The 23,262-nt window shown below is 41.8% G+C and overlaps 1 protein-coding gene across 1 annotated transcript in view; it reads right to left on the bottom strand.

Annotated features, from left to right (window-relative positions):
• Positions 1-23,262, bottom strand: part of GRM3 (glutamate metabotropic receptor 3) — a 101,593-nt gene that overhangs the window by 20,059 nt on the left and 58,272 nt on the right. The window contains exon 4 of the mRNA XM_069003830.1: positions 10,253-11,108. Within this exon, the coding sequence (XP_068859931.1) occupies positions 10,253-11,108 (856 nt within the window). The remainder of the gene's footprint in view (positions 1-10,252; positions 11,109-23,262) is intronic.

Genomic DNA, 23,262 nt, shown 5'->3' on the forward strand with positions numbered 1-23,262 from the left:
CATGGAAAAATTCTACTTTTGCAGAAACCACAGGTAAAATTTATTTGTAGGGGTAAATGGTGAATAGTTAGCTATGTCAAGGGAAGGAACCACAAGAGCACAACCTTTCTGCACACAAACAGTCAGCTACTGATCACTACACAAATTCAAACTTGGGAAGAAGGGAGGGTTGTTTTCAGGGCATAATTAATAGAAAGAAGAGCATGTTTGCAGCATATGCAAAACATCCTGTGAATGGTGAAAAAACAAAAGCAGTAGCAAGAAAGTACAAGGCCAATAACAGCCTCTCCAAAGAAAAGAACTGGGACTGTCCCTTGACTGTGGATGCTGGAACTCATCAGTGCAGCTACCTGAACACCAGGACGTTCTCCCTTCCCTTCGGTGTGGAAAGACCACTGTTTTTGGATTTGCTGCTCACTCTTTATAAATGCAATCTCGACAATCATACATCAAGTATTACCTTTTATTATAGAATTAAGTAAAGCAAAATTTAAAGAGCAATGCGTGAGGGCTCCTGTGAATGTGTACGTGCGTGTTCATGCCTCTCTGTGTGTTTTCTAATCCATACAATAAATGTGGTTAATACTGGGTCACAGAATCAAAGTGATATCAGATGTAGCCCTTAGGTATCACATTCCACCCTGAAAATCCATATTCTCTCAGCTACAGAGTTACATGGGATTTTTGTAGTACATACATTCTGTGTGAGGACTCTGTTCAAGGCTGGGCTTCCCTCAGCTTTCTCACACCAGTAGTTTCCCTGTTTCCTCTGAGCACAGTGCAATCCCTTCCCTGAATAAAACTGTGGTGTTTTCTTCACTGAGCCTCATATTTCAGCCACAGAACTGGTAAATATTTCATATCTCCAAAGGAATTGTTGCTTTAGCTTATTCCATCAAATTGTCTGGAATCTGTGTATAGCAGCAAGTAGAAAAATGTCCAGCACGGAACCTCCATTGAATTGAGGAGCCATTGCAGATACACATTTAAAAAGTGAGTATCACTCAACCTTCAGAAATGGTCTTGAATGGTTCTTTTGTAAGAAATCTGTTAGATGTATACATGTCATTAGTCTAGAAGAGATGAGATGATTCATACATTGCTGAGTAGAAAGATGGGATTGTACAAGAGAAGCAAAACTGCAGGAGATGAAATGCAAATGCAAGACTGAGGGGGCAGAGGCCTTCAGAGTGTGAGGAACAATAACCTCTGCTTTCCATCTACTGGGTGTTTGCAACCACCATTCCCATCCCCACCACTTCTGGCTCTGAGCTGTTCTTCGCAGTCATTCAGGAAAGAGAGAGGTTTTGTGTGGAGACCCTACATTCCAAATTACTGATCTTGTAATTTCTTAATAAAATACATGCCTTAAGTTTAAGGATTTCTATTTGGAGACAAGGTCCTTTCTGGCTTAGTGCTGAACCCCTTTTCATCCCAACAGGGAGCAGGTGAGCTGTCTATGGATGGAACAAAAAGCAAAAGAGCAATGCAAAGGACTGCTTGTGTAGCCATGCTACAGCTAGGATTTCATGGACATTTCTGTTAGAAGTTTCTCTGCTTCTGTGCATGAATATATGTGGCTTGTTCCCCTTGCCTTGAAAAATTTTAATATTCTTTGTCTTCACTTGTTATATGCTCAGACAAATACACTTTCATGGCAGGAAGAAGGAAACAAAAGGAAATGACTCACCCAGATAACAGCAATGAAATATATTTTTACATTATACTCTGTATCTGCTAACTAAATAACCATAAATATTGCAGTGATGCCAAGGCAGACAATCTCTGAGATGCTTTTAGAGGTGTTTAGAAACTTGGCTCTGACAAATGAGGAAATGAAAATCACACTCATTTGTCTGTCAGGTCCATCCAGTTTGCAGTTGATGGGAGTTGTGTAGAAGGTCAGTTTGTGAAGAGTATGCATATGTAAAAGAAATTTCTGCTCCATGAAGATGTAGAGGTGGTTGCTTTTGGAAAAAATGGAAAAAAATTTGGGGAAAAACATATTAGTGGAAAATGTAAACAATGGCTGTTTTGAGTTTGGGTTGAGTTTCTTTCTCCCCTTTTATATAGAAACAGGCCTGTATCACTGAGTGGTGGGGTTTTTTGCAGAAATGGACAAGACAAATTTGAAGGGAATAGTTCAGGCTTTGCAGAAAGCTGAAATGGATTCACATGCTCATCTGGGCTGCAGTTTAACAAGTACAAATACAGCAGTTCACTTGGGACAGGTTTGTCTGCAAAACTTGCTCTGTGGAAGAGATGTAGGACTAAGACCACAATCCATGTTTAGATTGCAGCACCAGGCTGGGCTGAGTGTCAGTGTCATACTAATGCAGCTGTCCTGGTCTGGTCCCTGTTCCTGCTTAACCACCATTAGCCTGGGAATATTTTTGTACTGTGCTCTACTGGGTGAAGAAAATGTCTTCTAGGGATGTAGTGAAATTAAGGTTATTTCAGGAGAAAAGATACTTTTCTATATATAATGCTTTCACTTCTGCCTTTGTAGTATAATTATTAGCTGCCAACAAGGATATAGGTTTTGTAAAAATAACATAGCATTTCGTTATCTTTGGGATTAGACATCTGGATTTGTGACTTTCTGTAGTTTTCTTCATCACCTTTGGAGAAGACAAGTTTTCTTGGAGACTCACTGGAAGTCCAGGACACACCTGGATTACTCAAAAGAGTAAAATGGAATTACCTTCTCATGTCCTTGTCCTCATCCTCAACACTTCTGTGGTCATGTTCTGAGCACAGCCTTTGCTTTTGCCAGCCCCTATTGTAGTATCTCAGCATGAGAGGCTATCTGATATTAGATATGGAAGTGCTAAAGCACTTTTCTGTAGCAGGTGGTAGAGAAGAATCTGGTCTTTCCATGGGCTTTTCAGAGCCGAAATAGATGCTAAAATGGAAGGGATAGGAATCCTGTACCAAACTCTTCTTTCTCACCTGATATTTTCTCCTTTAAAGTCACAGGAAGAAAGAAGCAGATCTGACATCTCTTTAGTTATGTGTGAACATTTCTCCCAGGTAAATCGGCATGAAGAATAAGAATATAATCCCATGGTCTGTCCTGAGTTGCCCTCTACTGTAAAACCCAGTAGGCCTGGGAATGTGCATAGTTGGGGGATGAAAAGGTTGTATGAGACTTCCTGCTCCTCTGAGGTCTGGTACAGACCCTTGGTATTTGGGATTCACATATCATTTGCCAGCAAAACAAAAGATAAAATAATAACTATTATAAAACAAGCAGCAGGCAAACACAGGAGCCTGTTATTTAGAGAAATTAGGTTACCAAGCCTTCTGTCTCTCAAATATGTGCTCTGAAAGAAAATCATTGCTCAGTTTGTCAGTCATGTGTTTCTCCACAAACACAGGATATCTAATCTCATCCTCATTTACACACTCGCATGGATGCTGTGAAATCTGTGAATCTGATTTATGGATGCCTAAAGGCTACATTATTAATAGGAGATAAGCAGCTGACTATAAATTACATACAAGGCATAAAATACATAATTTTATTTTCAGTATTTCATAGCTCAGCTGAAGTGGTGGATTGTTTAAACATTCAAGTAGAGGAAACTGAGATGGAGATCTAGTTGCAATTCTAGGGATGCCAAAGTACTTTCACCTAAATATGCCACTGTAACAAGTTTGGGGCTGTTGTTGGCCTGTGGTTTCTGCAGGCTTTCCAGGAATGACACCCAGCTGTGTAAGGCCAAAGGCAACATAGTTCCAGAGACTTCCTGAGGACTATATGAAGAAAAGCTGTTGCTGCTCTGTGTCCTGCTAATGCTGCATCTCCCATCTTTCTGTCCATGGGAGCTCAGTGCCCAGGTCAGGCAGAGGGTAGTGGCAGCAGGCAGTGGTGGCAGCAGGCAAAAGTACCTTGCTCCTGGATTAGATGAGCAGCAATGGCCCAGCACACCTTGGCCTCCACTGCTGGAACTTATCTCAAGGGGTAAAAGCACAATCAACCTCTGCTCCTGCTCACTCAGGCTAAGTACTGTGAATTAGTGCCAAAGGAAAGCATGAAACAGCAGCTTTTTATGATGGTCTCTGGCTTGAGAGCAGACACCATTAACAGGTAGGTAACTGACCTGCCATCATGGTGGGAGACATTTTAATGGAAATTTTATTTGGAACACGTGCCCTAGAGATGACAACACCTGTGTCCTTCTGCCAGCCCAGATACTCGTTTCAGAGGGTGCAGTGAGTGACACACAACACATCCAGAGTGCAGACCCGTTGCTTGCCATCATGATACCTCAAACCTAAATTAGGGGTTGAAAAGGCTCTATAGTATTTTAGTTTCAACCAGTTTACATCTATAAAGACCTGATAGGAAAGGCTTTGTCTTTATCAGACAAGTTGGTCTGATTGCACAGCTGCCTTTCCTTTCAGCAGGAAGTTAGACTAGAGACCACCAAACCTGCTTTATTCTTTATGATTTTATACATTATGATCTAGAGCATACACAATTAAAAATCTATATAAACGCATATACATAAAGTATATAAATATATTAATATAAACACATACTAAAATCTTCAGAAGGACTAAGTAGAGATTAGCTTATTTACTCTTGGAGTGTAAATTTACCCAAAGTAAAGGAACAGCAGATCCCATGAGGCCTGTAAAGAGAGGAGGAAGGAGAAAGAAGATGGGGTCATCGGGATTACCAGGTCATCAAAATATTGCGGCAGCTCTCTGTGTATTTACACCACTGTAACTCCAATACAGAGAGAATATGGGAAAATACTGTGCAGGTTCAACTGTTCCTCTGCTCTGAAACAGCAAGTCTCAAGTGTGCTTTCAGAGACTGTCCCTTAGCTGCTTGCAAGATTTTAAACACTATGACACATTTTTGGTCCCAGGGAAAGGCAGTAATTTTTTCCTATAAATCCTAGACATCTTTTTCATGTATATTTTTAATTAGTATCTTGGGGAATTCACTCTACATTTTTCTTGCTTTTATTAGCTACAAATCCATCATGTCTTACACTTTTATGACTTTTATGATTAACAAGGTATTGGATGCCTTCTGCCCATGTAAGCTTTACCTTAATCTGAAAGCGTGTTCTGGTTTATGTTACAAATAAGCATCACAAGGAAGACCACGAGGACCTCACTGCTGACTGAGTGCTGAAGGCAAGGGGAATCTGATCTGATGAGAAGGAGCTCCTCAGGTGACATGATGGAGTAGCAGGACCATCTGCCACAGAGCCTGGGCTTTGAGCTCCAGCTTTAGGCTGCACAGGTAGTCCCTGCTGTAAACTCATAGCTGGCCTTTGAAGTTTCTGCAGCTGTAATCTGCTCTTGATAGCAAATGCAGCATTCTCTTAGTCTGTGCTCCATGCAGCCTGGCTGAGCACTGAGTTTTGAAGGGCACTTTTCACAGGAAATATTTATGGCTAAATCCTAGATCAGGGACCATGCAATGCTGCTGAGCTCAGAAGTAAGGTGACATCTGCTTGTTGCAGACCATGACACTTAAGCCCTTTCTTACTTGGATGGAACAGTTACGATGGAAATGGTCTGTGAAATTGTGTTCCCACAACAGAAGTCACCAGTGTTCAAGAATAAAGGAGAAGGTGAATGTGTGCTTCTGCTTCATATTATTTGAGTGTTGACTGGGGCAGAGTGAGGAGGAAGAGAAGAAAAAAAATGAACCACACAGAAATGTAGGACCAGGTAAGAAAAAAGGTTTTGTCATAAAGTCCAGTGGAGGAAAGGGGACAAATCAGACCTGGCTTACAACCCTTTTCTCATTTTGAGTAGTCATTCTGGTTAGCCGTGGGAGAGGATTTGTCCAGGATAAACTAGTTTTGATGATACAGGCTTTGCTGTAGAAGAGATGGATTTCTGAACACAAGTGACTCTGGTAGATCAGGAAGAAGAAAGGGATAGGAAAAGAAACTGAGTAGTTTAAATATGCACTGCCTAAAATTTTTAATGTCTTTTATCCAAGTCGTCTACTTTAGCCAAATTCTTCCCACCATTAGCTGTGGAGATTCAGAAAGCTGCATGAGACAGGTGGACATGCATACATCCCAAAATCCAACCCCCTCTGCCCATATGCTCCTACACTAGACTGAGGGCAGAGTTAGTTCTGTTATACCATCAGCCCTGCTAACTGGAGTGGGAAAAGCTGGAGCCCAGGCCCACACTCCTGGCTGACAAGGCTGTTATCCTGCACAACCAGATAAGCAACCCTGGGCCAGATGGAGCTAATGCTGGTCCTTCAGTATCACTGCTACCCTTCCTCACCTCCAGTCCAATGTCGTGGAGGAGCAGCTACAGCAAGCAGCAACATGTAGGGCACAGCTGTGCAGAACCCTGCTGCATTTTTATCCCAAATGACGGACACCCCTCTCACACTGTCCTGGCACTTGTCAAATGTGAGGCTTGCAGTAGTGCTGTGGGCAATGGCAACACTGCTTTTCTGTGTCGTTCTGGTGGCCTAAACAAGCTAAAATAGTCAGCAAAGCTGCTTGCTGCACTGTCCCCTCCACCCTTGTGAGGGAGCAAGGCTACTGGATATGTGGGTTCATCCCTGGATTCATAGCCCTCCCAGGAGTCCCTCTGTATGCTGCCCTTCAGCAGGCAATAGCTGGGTACAGTGAGAAGTTGGGTTTACTCTGTGCTCTCTGCCATGGAGACCTTTACTTTTGTTCAGCACTTCTTTGTTGTCCTAGTAATACAAGTTAACAGCCTCTTGAACCGGCATCTCTTTATCAGCAGAAAACCATCACGATTTAGAACATCAAGTGCCGCACTTGTGCCCTCAGGAGGGAATGCAGAGGATGGGAAGATCAAGAAGATGAACCAGCCTATATCTCTTTAAAAGGCCAAACAAGCACTGAAATAGAGTGAGTGCATTTATCTAGGGGCTGGGCTTTGCATTCTCACATCCTGCTGCTGGAAGCTGGAATTAGGCACAGGTCTCTTTTTCCCTTTGCTGAAAATATCACAACCTTTGTCATGTATGTCTTACCGACTTGCAAGAAAATGATGTGCTTGGTATATCTCACAGACAATAAGGAGTGAAATCTCACCCTGTCTTCATGGCACACTGCAGTTCTGTGGAGTTATTTCAATTTAATGAAAAAGGAGAAATAAGTAGGAGCCCAGAGGTATTAGCGAAATACCTGTCACAGCATGTCAGCACCAGTGGCAGCACAAGGAGGCACAAATCCTGGCCAGTCCCCTACAGCCACCCTGCTGTTAGATAGTCCCTGGGTATTTCCTTGCAAATCACATTATTGCTGTGCCTTAAGAGTCTCACTTCAGGCTTTCAGCTAAATGGCAAGTGAAAATAAGCCCTAATCACTCTATACTCCATATGTAGTCAGTAGCAAGAGATGTAGGGGCAAATAATGCCTTGCATGGGCTGGAACACACTCTGTAAGTGCTGATCCCCTCCATTAATTGTAATCAAAGACTAAGCAAAACTAATTTGAGTGTGAAGGGTAAATGTCTAAAATTGCTCCATCCCACACCAGTCATAGAAATGCACCTGATAGTTTACTCAGATTGGTGTGGGTGAAATACACCGTGTTCCAGGAAACTGGGGCGATACATTCAGGCTCATTTGCTAGAATTCTTTCACAGAAACCTGAGGTCTTATGCTTGCAGGGCTTGTCTATGTGGATCCCTGCCTTTCAGGAGAGGAGGCATTGCTTAAATAGCTGCTTGTGTATCTGCAAATATGGCTATCACTGTTCTGTTTCTTGCCTGCTTCCTTGTGGTGGGTGTGGATTGCTACCCAGGCTAAAGAAGAGAGAAAATCCACAACCTGACTTGGTTGCAGTGTAGCTGCTGGGCTGCTAACTTCCGTGCCACCCTCCCTCTGCACTGGGAAAACATCCTCAGGTTTGGAGGTGGAAATAGGAGAGTGTCATTGATCAAACATACCATGCAACAAGGTCCTCATATTGCATTAACAACACACCCAAAGACTTTCTTAAGCCAGGAAAGAGCAAAGGATAACTCTTGGTCCCATAGAAATCAACAACAAGATTTGTATGTATTAAAATCTCACATATATATTAATTTTTCACACCTCTCTGAAAGGAAGAAGGCATGAAAGATTTGCTGAATAACTCGCTACATAAAAATCACTCACCTGCTTAAAAAATAACTTACATTAAAACACATTATAATGGAAGAACTAATAATAAAGAGAGGAGATGAGCAAATCGTGTTGTAAGCTGGTAAAAATACATATGGAACAAAGCCATTGGAAAAGAACTTGACAGGTTTCTTAATGCTTTAAATTGGAAATGAAAATTATCGGAAACTAAACCTCTTCAGAGTTTCAAAGATTTCCATGCTGATTTTTAATCAAGTTAATTTGGTTCAAAAAAAGAGCCTTCTGTTTTCAAAACCGAAAAATTACAGGCTTCAATTTTTTTTTCCAGCTTCAGCAGCTTCAACTTCCAATTCATAAAAGTATAAAAGATATTTCAGTCAAAATTAAAATTAATTTTTCTGGCTCTAGCTAAATAAAAATTTTCCTGAGATTTTGGTCAAAGAAACTTGGGGTTATTTTGACTTCATATCTAGATGTTGAGTGCAAAAATGCTTGGGTGCTTAAAAATATCTGCATGTTAGAAAAACTATTAAGAATCCTATATATGAACTAAGGTTGCTTAATCTTAAGGCTGGAATCTATTAAGAGTGTATACATTTAAGCCCATAAAAAATACCTTTAGTGTCAGAAGAATCTTCAAAATAACTGAAGTTTAAGATATTGAAGCACCTACTCATTGGGGTAGGTCATTACGGCCCTGAAGTATCTCCCTGGCAGGGACAGAAGCACACCACTGCCTTCCCTCCTGATCAGTATGCCAGGAACCAGCTCCCATGAAGTGCTGTCCTCCTCAAACCAATTGATTTCAACAATTTAAAGGCATTCAAGTATCTCTGAGGATAAGTGCAGGCAAGCGAGAAAAGACTTTCTATGTTGTAAGTGCTGTGAGGAAGGGAAGGAGAATGGATTCTTAGTTTCCGTAAGTCTAAACCCAAAAAGTTTGTTTCATTCTGACTTGAGTACTTGGCTACACCAGCCATACCCCACTGGGAGCTGGTGAAGCGCCAGGGATGTGGTTTGGCTCAGATCTAGAAGTGATCTGAGTCAAACACTGAGAAGACTTCTAAAGGAGGGAAAAGTTCAAGCTCCAATTTGACAGTTTTACATAGTTTCCAGTGCTACTAGCATTGTACAATTATTGAAGGTCTCTTGGGATTGAGCATGCTGCATCCTACACGTTTATCCTTCAATTCCTCTTGGAATTTTGTTCTCACACAAAGCACAGCATGATGTTTCCTTACTATCAACTCAGTCAGTTGAGAATATCAGTTTAATAATACATAGAAATGCAAGTTCAACCTAGATGCTTCAGAAGAAACTTAGATATGTAGCAACAAAAGGACAGGATGTTCTACACTTCACTTGTTTCCTCTGTAGATTTATTTAGCTGTGCTAAAGTGTAATGTTGTTAAGGCATAGTATTAATAAAAAAGCTAAACTCAGCCATATGTGATGGCAAAACCAGTGAGATGCCATGTGCTGTGCAGCCAGTCCCCATGAAGTTTGCTCATATCATTCCCAGATTGACCACCCTCCTCATCTCCTGCCCATGTTTAATGTAGCTTTTTTTCTACTTTGTCATTAAGCCTGTAGTTCTGTAACACAGGTAATGGCACTATCCCATATATTTAAATATTTTAGATACATCTGATTCTATGACAGGAATTATTACTTTACTATTGCAAGGACATTGGCCATGGTCCAGCAATTATGTAAATTCATAGCAAAGTGAGGGAGAGAAGGCCAAGTCTTGGCATGGGAATAGCAGGCAGCTGCCTGGTGTAGCAGGTGGTGAAAGGACCATTGGCTTTCAGACATGCCCAAACTGGCTGTGAATTAAATGGGTGTTGGTGTGTGGAATTTTAGAGGATGGAGTGCAACATTGCCAAGACCAGCTGTTGCCACCTTCACCTCTTCCTTCTGCTGGAACAGGAGGAGCATTGAGCTGTTTTTTTTAGGGTTCTCACCAAGCTCCTCTTCCTTCTCCTTTCTGTGTTCTTGTGACAGGAGTGACCTTGCCTGGGTACCACCCTGGTCGGAACTGTGAAAATAGCTGCCACCAGGAATTTGGCTAACAGTTACCATGACTGATGAACATTTCCTTAATTACAGTGCCATTCTGTAGGTACAAAAAGAGGAGTTATTTATTACCTGTAAAGTTTACTTTCAGGAGATAATCTTTGTACAGCTTCCTGCCATCCAGATGCTTCATGGCATCACAGAGTTTGGTGGTGTTTGGGCAGAGAGTCCTCTGCATTTTATGCAAGGCATGGGCCATTGCATACACAGCATTCACAACAAACATGATCTTGGATTCTTGCTCGTAGTTGGAACTGTTGATGGTGAAGTGCTTGTCACAAGCCTTTTTATGTGGTTTCCGGTTCTGCAGGCTACACTGGAATTTTTGCTCCCAGAAATCCTTGAACCAGGGGTTGCGTCTGTTGTTATAAGGGCTGAGACTTTGGAAGTACTTGTCAAACTCTTTAACCGGATGGGAAGCAAGCTCCAAGGTTATGGCCCCGGATGCTATGTGCTCATTGCCCTTGACAATGCTCTCCTGTGCTCCCCACCCGTCGCTGGCAATCCAGGTGAAGGACACGTTGAAGCGGTTGGCGGCCGCAATGAGCTCCCGGGAATCATCACCTCGCATGAACAGCACCACCACCCTGGCGTTGGGCTTCTGGAGCAGCTCCCTGATCACGCCGTCGTAAGACTTCCTGATGTTGGACCGTCCCACTTTCTCGGAGGTGGCGATGCAGATGTTGCGCAGACGAGCTTCCTGCTCAAAGGCCTCAATCCCCGTCTCCCCGTAGTCTCCTTCGGAAGCCACTGTTGACACGTAAGTCCAGTTGAAATACCGCAGGATTTCAGCCATGGCTTTCGCTTGGTAGAAGTCCGGGGGCACTGTCCGTGCGAAATAATCATAGCGGGATTTGTCGCTCAGCTTGGCACTGGTGGAGGCGTAGCTTATCTGGGGGATCTGGAAGAGTCGGAGCAGATTTGCCACCTGGAGACAAAGGGGGGAGCACAGATTATTAAAGAGTGGCATTTATAAAATGGAACAAAAATATTTCGGGAAAGGCATTGACAGTGTTTTTTAATGAGAGATGTTCTGATGATCGCAGATCGAGGGTGTTGATAGGGGATGTTGATAACAAACTCCAGGGAGAGTACTGCACTGAGCTTATGCACAAAAACTGTTCTGATGCCCAGTTAATTTCCTGGGTCCTGCTGGGATTGTAATGGACCTTTATTTTCGTGAAACTGAGCCTGTTAAAACAACAGATAATTAGACACAAATGGACAATATATTTCAGTTTCAGATTTCAGTAAGTGTTCCTTACTAAGGTCTGAGGATTTGCATGCCTTTGCTTCTGAATTCTTAAAATTTGCATTGTGGGATAGATCTTCTCCAAGATTCATTGTATTTGATAACCAAATGCACTAATAAGACATAAATTTCCATTTTGTGCAAACATCACAAACGTACAGGCCTTTTGCAGAACTTTATAGTATCACTTACACAAGACAAGTCCCCACTTCTCCTATTTTTCACTCATTTAAACTTTTTTCTGAGATGTTCTGACTGCAGACCTGCTGAGATGGCACATTCATTGCATGTTAGTACTCTTCAAGTTGCACAATGTCACAGAACCACAGAATCACATTCACAGATTCACAGAATCACAGGATAGTCTCAATTGGAAGGCACACACTGGGATCATTGAATCCAGCTTTTAGTGAATGGTCCATATGGGGACCAAACCCGTGACCTTGGCATTACTAGCACCATGCTTCACCCAACTGAGCTAATGTCATGTTGACCTACAGTTTTTAATAAATAATAAAAACTTTTAATAATCTCTATTTGCCCTTCTGGTTTATGTGGTCCAAAGTCCTGCTTTTTTTTCTTTTTTTCATGTGTTGCTATGTCCAGTGCTTAAATATTTCCAAATCTACTCTGCTGCTCTCACACAAGTACAACTCTTGACTGCATCTCGAAAGGAATGAAGAAAGGTTATGGCACTTTTTTCCTATGACAGATTCTTAACTAACAAAGGGAAGATTGGGGGCTAGAAGTTGTGTCCAGTAAATTAAATTTGAAGCTAATCTTGGAGTACAGCCTGATGAAACCATTTGAAAAGCCATAGTGTGCTTGAGATTCCTGCAATAGTGTACTTGAGATTCCCAAGGGAAACTTATTAAAAATTGCCCAATCATTTAATTTTTTTAATCTTCCCCAGATGTTTCCTTGACCACAAACTGTCTTTAAGAATTCAAAGGCAAAGGACTGTTTTGAAAAAATGTTGTAGAACAGGCAAATTTTGAAAGCTCAGACATCAGTAGCAAATTAGACAGTCTGATATAAAAAAAAAATAGGAAGAATTGTATTGCTTTTCAGCAACCTCTATGACTTGGGATTTTATAGATTTAGATTCTGTCTTTTCTGTAATGCAGACACTGAACTAGTGTCCTGCTGTAGCTCAGTCTCCCCCTGTAAACAGGTGTAATCTCACCTGGACCAGACTCTGCTGCCATCCATACGTGTACAGGGCCTTTCACGAGCCCTGGGCCACATGGAACTGAGGACCTCAGGAGGTCCTTGTCCTCCTGTCCTTCTAAAACACCAGGAAAGACCAGGTGTCCTGGCACCTCAGCTGTAGCTGTTGACTTGAAGTTCGCCTTCACAAAATAAACCACTGGAAGTGGCTTATTTTAGTTTAAACCAAAATAAAACCTTTTCTACAGTGCTTGGAAGGAGCACTCTGAGCTTTAGCTGACACTCTGCAGTTTTGCAGTGGGTACAGGCACAAGGCTGTGGCTGAGCTAGTTACCGGCCCTCAGAAAGCAGCTGATGTGTTCTTAACCTCCCTGCTAGATGGTAACAAGCATTAAACTCCCTTATACTGGAAGTGTGGGATTTAATTTGCATTGTGGTGATGTAAATGAACAGCTTTAAAGCAACAGGATGGGCAGAGAGGCTTTTTCTGTCACCAAGGTGCAATGGATTCTTTGAGCATCATTAAGTCCCTGTGGCTTAGTAACTTTGATTATATGCCCACAGATCCCCATGGTTTGGTTCACAAGTCCTCTCTTAAGAGCACTCTGATTTGGTAATAAGAATCTACTCCACATAGCTATTCTGGAACATTTCCTGCAGAACTGTGTGGGCTGGAACTTCTATTCTTGTCTCAGTTTATTCTAGCAGGAATTATTTTATTTGTGCTAAACTATAATGAAGATATGCGCACATATCATTCTGCATTTTCCCCCTCAAACTGGCTAAAGAAGTCTGTTTTCAGCAGCTGAAGTAATGCTGTTCAGTATGTAGACAACCATTCAGCTCACAGAAAGATGCTCCTAAAAATAAAGCAGCTTTATAGTTAGTTTGGTTTATTTTTTTTTTCTGTTTTTTTCTTAAATATATTTTTGTTTGTTTGTTTTGTTCTGTTTTTTCTTTTTTCTTTTAGTCTAAGCAGAACAAGCATCCATAGAACTACTCTCCCAGTTTACACAGGGGCCCTCAGCCTTGGAGGCCACTGTACTTCTAGGGTCCTTGTAAACAGCTGCAATTCTGATTCCTGTCCTCTGGGGAGAAGAAAGTTTTCATGTGTTTATAGCTGTCTGCTGTAAAGCTTCTCATTATGAAGCTGTCCAGATGGTAGATTTTTCATGGACTAAAAATTAAAAAATATAAAGAAGTCTGATTAATCATAAAGGATAGCAGCCCAAGCATCCCTGAAAACTACTACTGCTCATGGAATTCAGTGAAGTTGTAGCTGTTATTCAGATCAGGACACTGTTCTTGAAATTCTCAGGTGGGGATTTTTTGGAATATTGTAATGTCTTGATATTAGGGACTAATTTTTCAAAAAAGGTCAAGTCTCAGGGACCTAGCTGATTCAACTGATTTCAGAACAGTTCCTTTTCCCAGCCTTTTCCATGGTGATCTGAGTATTTGATTACAAAAATGTTATCCTGGTTAAGAGACCAACAAGAGAAGAGCACAGCTAGCAGGTTCTTCAGAGGAGATGATGTCTAAAATATGTGTACCCAGTGTAGTAGAGGACAGTGGGATGTAAACCAGAGTTATATGCACTGAGATTGAACCACCTGAGGCACACCTCCACTGTAGCTCCGTGCTGCCTTGGCATGTGTGGCACAGCTTCAAAATTGCAGTGCAGATCCAGCTTTTTCTAAGTGAAATAATTTATTCTGGCAAAGCTCCAGGGAGAAATTTAATCAAGCCGTGGTGCATGCAATTAGTCCTGAAATCCATATGTTGACACTTTACTTGCAGTAGTAGCCAGGTTTTTTCACTGTCAAAACTGGTGGGTTTTGCAGATACCTTTGAAGATAAGTCTGGATGTTCTACATCTGCAAACCAAAGCAGCCACTTTGCACAGCTTGCTGTGAATAACGTGTGTCGACAGAGTCAGCGTTCAGCGTGATGGGAAGCCTTTATTTGCCCTACACTGCTGGGCTTATTTGTGCAGCCACTGTCCTGTGGTAAAATGTCCAGTCCCCAGGCAAACCCAGCTCTCACTCAGCTGCTGGGATGGGGGGTGATTTGTTGCCCAACATGAGCATGGCAGTAAGTCCAGTGCCAGCCACAACCCTCCGTAGGGATGTACTGCACCAGCAAATCCTGCAAACGGAGTGGCTGTGGCAGTGCCAGGGGAGACCAGTGTCCCTCTCCCAGCACTGGAGCCACATCTGTCACTTCTGCTTCTCTGAGCTGCAGGGACAGGATAAATAAATGCTTGTGAGAAATTGCCAGTCTTGTTTAAAACACTGAAAATGGCTCCATAATAACAACCTGCAAGGAGCCATGAATTAGATACAGCTCGAACACATGAACCTGGTTTCTGAGTGTATTGTAGCCATTCAAGAGTCCTGCTGGTAAATGGGGACAGATAGGTAACACCTCTATGTCTCGGTGACCTTGAACTGTTCTATGATTTATTGAATCTCATGGAACATTTTGCTTAACATTGATAGACTTTTTTTCTTTTTTTTCCTGGCAGTAGGATTTATTCTGATGTTTTTGTTAAAATTTCCTTTTTTAATGGTCCAGAGACTGTTCCATGGATTTTTTGAATGTGTATGGGGCTGCAAAATGCAGGAAACCTTTTGGAGAAAAGAAGAAAAGATAAATTTCAAAAGTTCTAGACTAATAGGGTTTCTTCACCATAACACACAAGTGTGTATCACATATTTGTAGGACAGAGGAGGCCCCTTGTTAGATGACAGTGCTCTCTGCCCTTCTGAAATTTAACCATGCGAGAATCTCACGGCACTTAACATGGCTTAATGAATCTAATTTCACAGAGCTCCTTTGAGACAGGCAAGAGCTACTCTGAACAGACAATAAATTAGGCTGTGGAGCAGAACAGGATTGAAGTAAAGGAGTCTTGTCTCTATTGAGAAACTAGGCAAATTTCTGTCTCTCTGAGCTACAATCTCTCCTAATGGAGATTCTGTTGCTGCATTTGGACTCCTGAGAAAGCCTTTCTATTTCTGGGAATAAGTTGCTAGTCCAGATTCCCAGAGCAAGACCATGGCAAAGCCATGTCCCAAGTTTTCCTAATTTCTAGATCATTGCTATAACACAGGGCCTGAGCTCTTGCTTTGAAGGAACATGCACTGCAACCAGTGTACGTTGTATCCCATTCCTAAATGTTGGTAATCTACCTTGTGGGCTTTTTGTTACTATTTGGGCAGTTGGAAGTCAAACTGCACCTAAAGCATTCGTTCCAATATATAATACATGGGGTTTTTTCTTATTTAAACTTTTCTTCTTTCTTAAATATAAAAATATAGCAAAATTTTGGCAGAAAGTGCTATTTTAGAAAGGCAGGAAAGAAACACTGGTTCTGAATGGGCTGGGATGTGGATGTGTGACAGGTGGCAGGCATAAACATGATGTAAAGACTAAATGAGGCACCTCTCTAGTCAACAGTCTCCACTGGCCTGTGCAGTCTCCCCATGGTCTCAGCTCCTGGGAAGTACATTTTTTCTCAGGTTAAAGTCTCCCTTTTTTCAATTCATAACTACTTTCTTCTATCCTCTGGTCCTGCATCATGTTGATAAAGACATTTGCTTTGTGTTCCTGAGAACAAACCTGTACATACTGAAAAGCTGGTATTAGGTTAACACCAAACCTTCTCTTCACCAGGCTAAACACGTGCAGTTCCCTCAATTTAATCTTGTAGGATGACAAGACTCTCCTCCCCATGATTATGTTCGTATTTATTGAATCATCCTTTTACCGAGGGACCCAAAGTTGAACATAATATTCTACATGTGGTCCAATGAGAATAGAATAAATAGAAATATTTATTTCCATCTGTGTGCTGGCCATGTTTCTGCAGATACAGCCCAGCAGGCTGAGAGCCTACTGAGCTGCCAGACTGTATCACTGGCAATAAATATGAGCAATACTGAAAAGCTGGGCTCCACCATAATTTTCCCTGTTCTCTTGGGATTTAGTAGGGTCCTACCTGGGGACAGTGTGACCCAGAGTGACTCAGTCTGGACACTTCTGACATACTCATATAATTTGGGAGTATTCAGGAAGAGGAGAGCTCAGTGATGTAAATGCAGCTGCTCAGCTTGGACCCAAGAAAAAAATCACTCCAAGCTAATATGTTTTCAAAGGGAAATTAGGACCTTAAGGGCCTTGCTGCTTTCAGAACTGAAAAACCTGTATCAGCCTGGAACATCATCTCTCCCTAGCCTGTTTTAAAACTATGGGTGCCATCTCTGGGATATTATAACTGAAGGATATTTTATTGAAGGCAGTGACTGCACAGGGGCTGTGTCATGACCTGCAGCAGAAAGCACCAATTTGGCTTCAGCAGGACTTCAAGCACTGACCCCGGAAGGTCACTGGGAAGGCCAATATCCCAGTTTTTAAACTGGGATATTAAAGGTCAGTTTTAAGGAACTCAATTAGATGTAGTGAGGTTATTTAAGAGTCCCAGCCTGGCTTGTTCTCCTATTGAATCTTCTGGTGCATTGCAGGACTGAAGCAGTGGTTTCCATCCAGCTTTCTCACTCTTTGGTATTAAGAGGGCTGTTTCCTTGTTTGTAAGTAATGCTCCTTAACAAAATCCCTTCCAAACAGAAGCTCAAGAAAAAATAATTCATTATCAAACAAATAAAAATGTCTGACATTTTTTGTTAGTGGGGAGAGGGCTGAAGGGAACATTATTTTGAGTCTTGCTCTTCTACTGAAAATTCAGGCAATGAGGCTGGGAAAAATATAGATAAATATTTACAGCAGACTCAGTAGCTGTCACACAGAGAGAAGCAGTGTTTGAATGGTGAAATAACTTCATCTGCAAAATGAACATCAGAAATAAGGAATACTGTCAGAGTAACAGCTAGGATTTCTGCAAAGGACCTGGGAATTTCTTTTTATATTTGTGTCTATCCTGTACAATAAAAAGTAAACCAGGAGGGCATCCAGAGAAATGTTGTGCTTTGAAGGAACTGTTTGTAAATCTTTTTTTTTCCTGCAGGGGATGGGACAATGAGCTGTCACGAATGCACTCTGCCTCCATATAGCATTACTGTTGAAGCGAAGTAAGCTGAGCACTAAAGTTGCACCCTGAAAAGAGACCTGTGCAGAAGACCTTGCTTTGCATGAGGAGTGCAACTCTTCTCTGAGACTTCATAAATCTGCCTGTGAGTGACTCATGTCACATATACACATGATCAGAAAAGGTACTAAAAGTGGGGCTGGTGGTTCTAAAGGAACATGGAATTGCTTCTGGAGTTCGAAGAGTTATCAGTGGTAAATATGGTTATTTGAGACTCATTTACTGATGAGTAAGTCTAGTCAGAAGAAGTAGAATGACTGTAGGTGACGTCCAGGTGACCCTGGCTAGTTCTTATTTTTGGCCACTTCCTCTTGCAGTTACATCCTTTCCCACTTGGAACAGTTTATCGCTCTCTACAACTCGCTGACATTGTAGCCAGGTGGGGGTTGGTCTCTTCTCCCATGTAACAAGTGATAGGAAAAAAGGAAAGGGTCTCAAGTTGAGCCAGGGGAGGTTTAGATTAGATACTAAGAAAAATTTCTTCACTGAAATGGTTGTCGGGCATTGGAACAGGCTTCCCAGGGAGGTGATGGATTCACCAGCTCTGGAAGTGTTCAGAAAACACGTAGATGTGGCACTTGGGGAGATGGTTAAGCGGTGGAGTTGGTAGTGCTGGGTTAAAGGTCCCACTCAACGATCTCAGAGGTCTTTTCCAACCTAAATGATTCTATGATTCTCTCACTGTACGGTAGAGCTCCCACCTTCTCACCTGTGATCTCAGTGGTTACTTATCCGTCCCTCTAAAGTCATAATTTCCCCTTAACAAAAGGAGAAAATGCAACACACTGAAAAAAAACTAAAAATACCCCAAACCCAAATCAAAAAGACTGCAAAGGAATCAGTACTGTGGGATTTTCAGAGAAGCCAGAGGGAGGTACCCACATTCCTTTGAAATCTCTAGGAAAGAAATATCCAGTGTTCTTTGGACAGTTTGAAAATCTCAGCCTAGTGGCTGTTCAGTTTCTGAAAGTGGAATAGAAATAAAGAGAGGAACAAACAGCAAGGATCTGGCTGAGAGGTAGTGGAGAGAGGGGAAGAACAGAGATAAAAGAGGGAGAGAGCTTAAAGGAGACACGTGGAAGCTGGCAAGTGCACGTGTAGCTTAAACGCTGGTGGTAGGTGGTCCATCTCACAGAATAGATTTTTTAATAAGGATCTGGTTTAGGTCTACAAGCACAAAATCACCAGAGGCTGTCATTGCACAGCACAAATGGTATGTGTGGCCTGGCAAACCTCTGCAACCCCCTGCACATTTCTCCTGCCCACATCCCTGTGGGGTCCATGCACAGTTGGGCAGAGACCCATATGTTATGTTTTGTTTCTTTTTTGCATTTAGTTCATTTAAGGCTTTTACACTATTTTCAGTGGTGATAGAAGTCAGAAACTGTTGTTAAGACTCCAGTTGAAAGATGGTTTATCCTTGGAAGAAGGAAATGGAGGTGATTAGCTTTCAGGCTCCACAGGCCCTTGGCAGACTTTTGTGGCTAAGGAGAAATGACAGCCAGGAAAAGACTGCCAGTAAATGAGTACATATTCTGAATTTCATGCCAGATGGTCACTCACTTAGGAGTGGCTTTAGCTTTTGTGATAGCAGTAATGCACCATTAAACCTTCTCCAGTGGTTTTGTTACAATTTGCTTGAGAGACAGCAAGGAACTGAAGAGAAGACAGCAGGGCACTGGTTTCTGCTCTGCCATTTTTTCTGGATGAGGCTCTAACTTGCAAATAACTGTCATGGTAGTGATCTGGAGGTCTTGTGGGTTGACAGCATTAAAAAACTTTACATCCATATGAATATAGTACACATAGAAATTAAAAACCCAGCCCACCTAAAGGAGCTGACTGCAGGGAATGGACTCTAGTCTTCATTTTCAGAAGATGAATCCAGTTTTCAGAAACAGGAAAGAACAAATCCAGCACTTGAGTAATTGTATTCCTGCTTCCACATGCATATTCCTGACAAGAGCTGACCTAAGTATTTTAAACATGGAATTGGGATTGGCTATTCAGGCGCTCCTCTGCAAATGAATGTTGCCTTTTTATCTTATCATTTTAAATGTGTTGATCTCTCCAAGGAAAATGTGTTTGAAATTTCTGTTGTGAACTAAGAAAGAGTGGATAACCTGGCTCAGATGTAAAGCCATGACCCCAAAAGAAAACCCTCCAAATTTTGAATTCTTCACCTCTTCATGCTAGACTCAAGTCAGAATATTATTTCATGAAAACAGGTTTGTTTTTTCTTTTTTAACATGAGCTTTTTCATTGACTAAGAATCCTGGCTTGAGTTTTGAAGGATCAAATGCTGTGCAGATTGGGCTCACTGCTAATTTAAACACAACATCTAAAAACTAATTATCCAGATCATCATTAAGGATAATAGCCTAGTCTGACCAGAAAACAATTAAGCATTCTGCATTCTCTTGTTGTTTTTAGTCTCTGCAAAAAGTGCCTATCACATATACTGACTCAGTGGGGAAGGTGTTCATTGCTGATTTACCAGCAAAATCTTTTTTTCCTTAGTGGAAGGGTAATGAAAGAAATACAAATCTGACAGCAGGAGCATCATGAAGTGATTTGGCAGACAGCTGTCCAGACAAAAAAAGCAGGAGAGGGAGGGTGAAGGGAGGGGAAGAAAAAATATTGAAATATAAAGACAAATTCACAGGAGGAGGAAAAGAAAAAGGCAGAAATAATTTTTGTCTGAATAACTCAGCATGTTTTATTTTAAGGCTAAGAAACTGCACTGTGGACTTTATGGTGTTTACACCTCTCAGAAAAAGAAAAATGCTTGCCAGGGCTACATCTGGAAGCATGCAGCACCCTGAATGCTGCTTGAAAACACAGGGAACTGGGGTGCTGAGCCTTGCACACACATGCCTGGTGAAGTATTTTGACTTTCAGCACTGGTATGGTTCCAGTTGTTACTGGAGCTACTCTGTACAGGTGACTGGCTCTGAAATTGAGTAGTCTCTTCTCGCATGGCACCAAAATGCTTGTCTTTAATGCTTCAAAGTCCTTACAATTTCAGGCTTTAGTCTGCAATTTCTATTATTCTTGACAGGGATTTTCTTTTGAAACAGAACTTGTGACTGGCTATCTTAACAGGATGGGCAACAGGAGTGAATGGCTTAATTATGTCTTTTCTAGGACTTCATTACATCTTTTACAGGTGGTGTGAAATCTAGAGGAAAGCTAGAAAAGAGAGACTGAAGGAAGGCCAACACAATCTATGTCAAGAGAAAATAAACAACTGAATACTTTTTTCTAGCTGGAAAATGCTTGATGACAAGTCAAATGATTTGTGAAACTATTTATTTTTCTGAAGAACTGTGTTAAGAAAGATCTTATGTTTGAAAAACTATTGACAACTCTAGGGAAGATCATAGAATAATATTAACTAAAAGTATTGTTTCATCCTCCATAGGTTTTGCAAATTGGATGACATATGGATTTGCATACAGCTATATTGCCATTTTTCACATGGACTGGATGAGAAAGTCTCTAATCAGGACTTCCAATTTCCGTTGGACAGCTGCTCCAAAGCCAAGATTTTGCAATATGAAACATCTGTATACCCTGTCATGTATATTCAATGTGTGCTGCATCCAATCTACTGCCTCAGACATGGATTTAGCCATAGGTCAATGATCACCAGAGGCTGGCTTCAAAGGGACAGGCTGACAGATGCTGTGCAAGAGGCCACAGACTACTCTAGAAGTGTGACCTGACTCCCTCTGGGTTTCTGGGAGGGAATGAAATACCTGTACTATTTCCTCTACTCTAACCACTTTTATAGATATGTCTTTTAGGCTACCTCATATCTTCTGTCCTTTGGACACACTTGAATTTAGGGTGGACTAAGAAACACACTGACCACAAACCAAAGGTACAGCAAAAAGACTGTCAGCCCTCCACCAGTAGGACAGGGCAGTCATATGATGCTTCAAAATATTTTGCCAGCCTTCAGATAGTTGTAGCTCTGAGAACTGCTGAATCAGAGGAGGTACCTTACAGAATTTCTTCTTTTTGTTTCTAGTCACTTCTGGGACTCATTTAGCTTTTAGCATCTACAACAACCGACCATTTGCTGGTTTCATTTGATGTACTCTTTTGTCTGATTGGAAGAAACAATGAATAATGATTTCCTTAACAGTTTGTGCTGCCCAAGGCTCTGTAGCTATTATTTTTCCCCTTCAGATGTCTCTTTTTCAGCCTGAAACTTACTTGCTTTTTTGTGCTCCAAGTGATCATACCCACATAACTGATGAAGGATACATTCCTGCTCCGCTAGCTGGTCCACAGTGGACAAAACCACTCATACTAAAGAAATGGCTGAGGTTCTGCTCTGCAGAAACTATTCTCCTGTGGTGTGGGTAAGGATTTGCCCTTATATTCCCTACTATGAATACACAGATGAGTTACACACTGTAATAGAAAAAGAGATAAAATATAATTTCTTTAAATTCTTCTGTGCTCATGCATGTCCTATGGGATCTGACCATGCTCCCAAATGATGAGATTTAATGCCTTCACAAGAGAAGCAACCAGTTCCCCAGTGTAATTCTGATTGAAAAGAACACTCAATGAACTCTTGGCCTATTTATGAAACAGGCAAATGAGGTTCTGTGGACTTTCTGTCACTGCTAGCATAGTCTGCAATACAAAAGAACTCTTATTGCTGTTGACACTGGTGCAGTGATTAAGGCCTCTGCTCAGTCTGAAAAAGCGTTCTACACTGAGTCCGAAAAAACATCCTGCACTGTCAAGACTTGATGCCTTTGGAAACCTGCAGCTGACCATGAAGAAATAAGAGATGCAGGGTCTTAGTCTATGTCAGTCTGGGCTTAAGACACCACTCATTTGTGATTATGAGTCATGTGGACTGGCTTGTTTTATTTGACCCAAAATAACTGGATCACAGAATCACAGAATCATTTAGGTTGGAAAATATCTCCAAGATCACTGAGTCCAGCCTTTGACAAATCCCAGCCGTGTCAGCCAGACCACAGCACTGAGTGCCACATCTAGTCATTTCTTTAATATGTCCAGGGATGATGACTCCACCACCCCCCTCCCTGGGGAGTCCATTCCTATGCTTAACAACCCTTTCTGTGAAGAAATTCCTCCTGATGTCCAACCTGAACCTCACTTAGCACAGCTTAAAACCATTTTCTCTCAGCCTGTCACTGGCTGCTGGGGAGAAGAGGCTTCCCCTCATCTGGCTACAACCTTCTTTCAGGTATTTGTAGCTATACAGCCTCCTCTTCTGCAGGCTAAACACCCCCAGCTCCTTCAGGAGTAGTCCTTCATAGGACTTTCTCTGCAGACTCTTCACCATCTCTGTTGCCCTTCTCTGGACATGCTCCAGCACCTCAATGTTGCAGTGAGGGGCCCAGAACTGGACACAGGATTTGAGGTGTGGCCTCATCAGTGCCCAGTACAGAGGTCACTGCCCTGGTCCTGCTGACCACACTATTGCTGATATAAGCCAGGATTCTATTGGTTTCTTGACCATCTGGGCACCTGGCTCATGTTCAGCCACTGTCAACCAGC

This window comes from Aphelocoma coerulescens, chromosome 1A (assembly GCF_041296385.1).
Source record: "Aphelocoma coerulescens isolate FSJ_1873_10779 chromosome 1A, UR_Acoe_1.0, whole genome shotgun sequence".
NCBI lineage: Eukaryota > Metazoa > Chordata > Aves > Passeriformes > Corvidae > Aphelocoma > Aphelocoma coerulescens.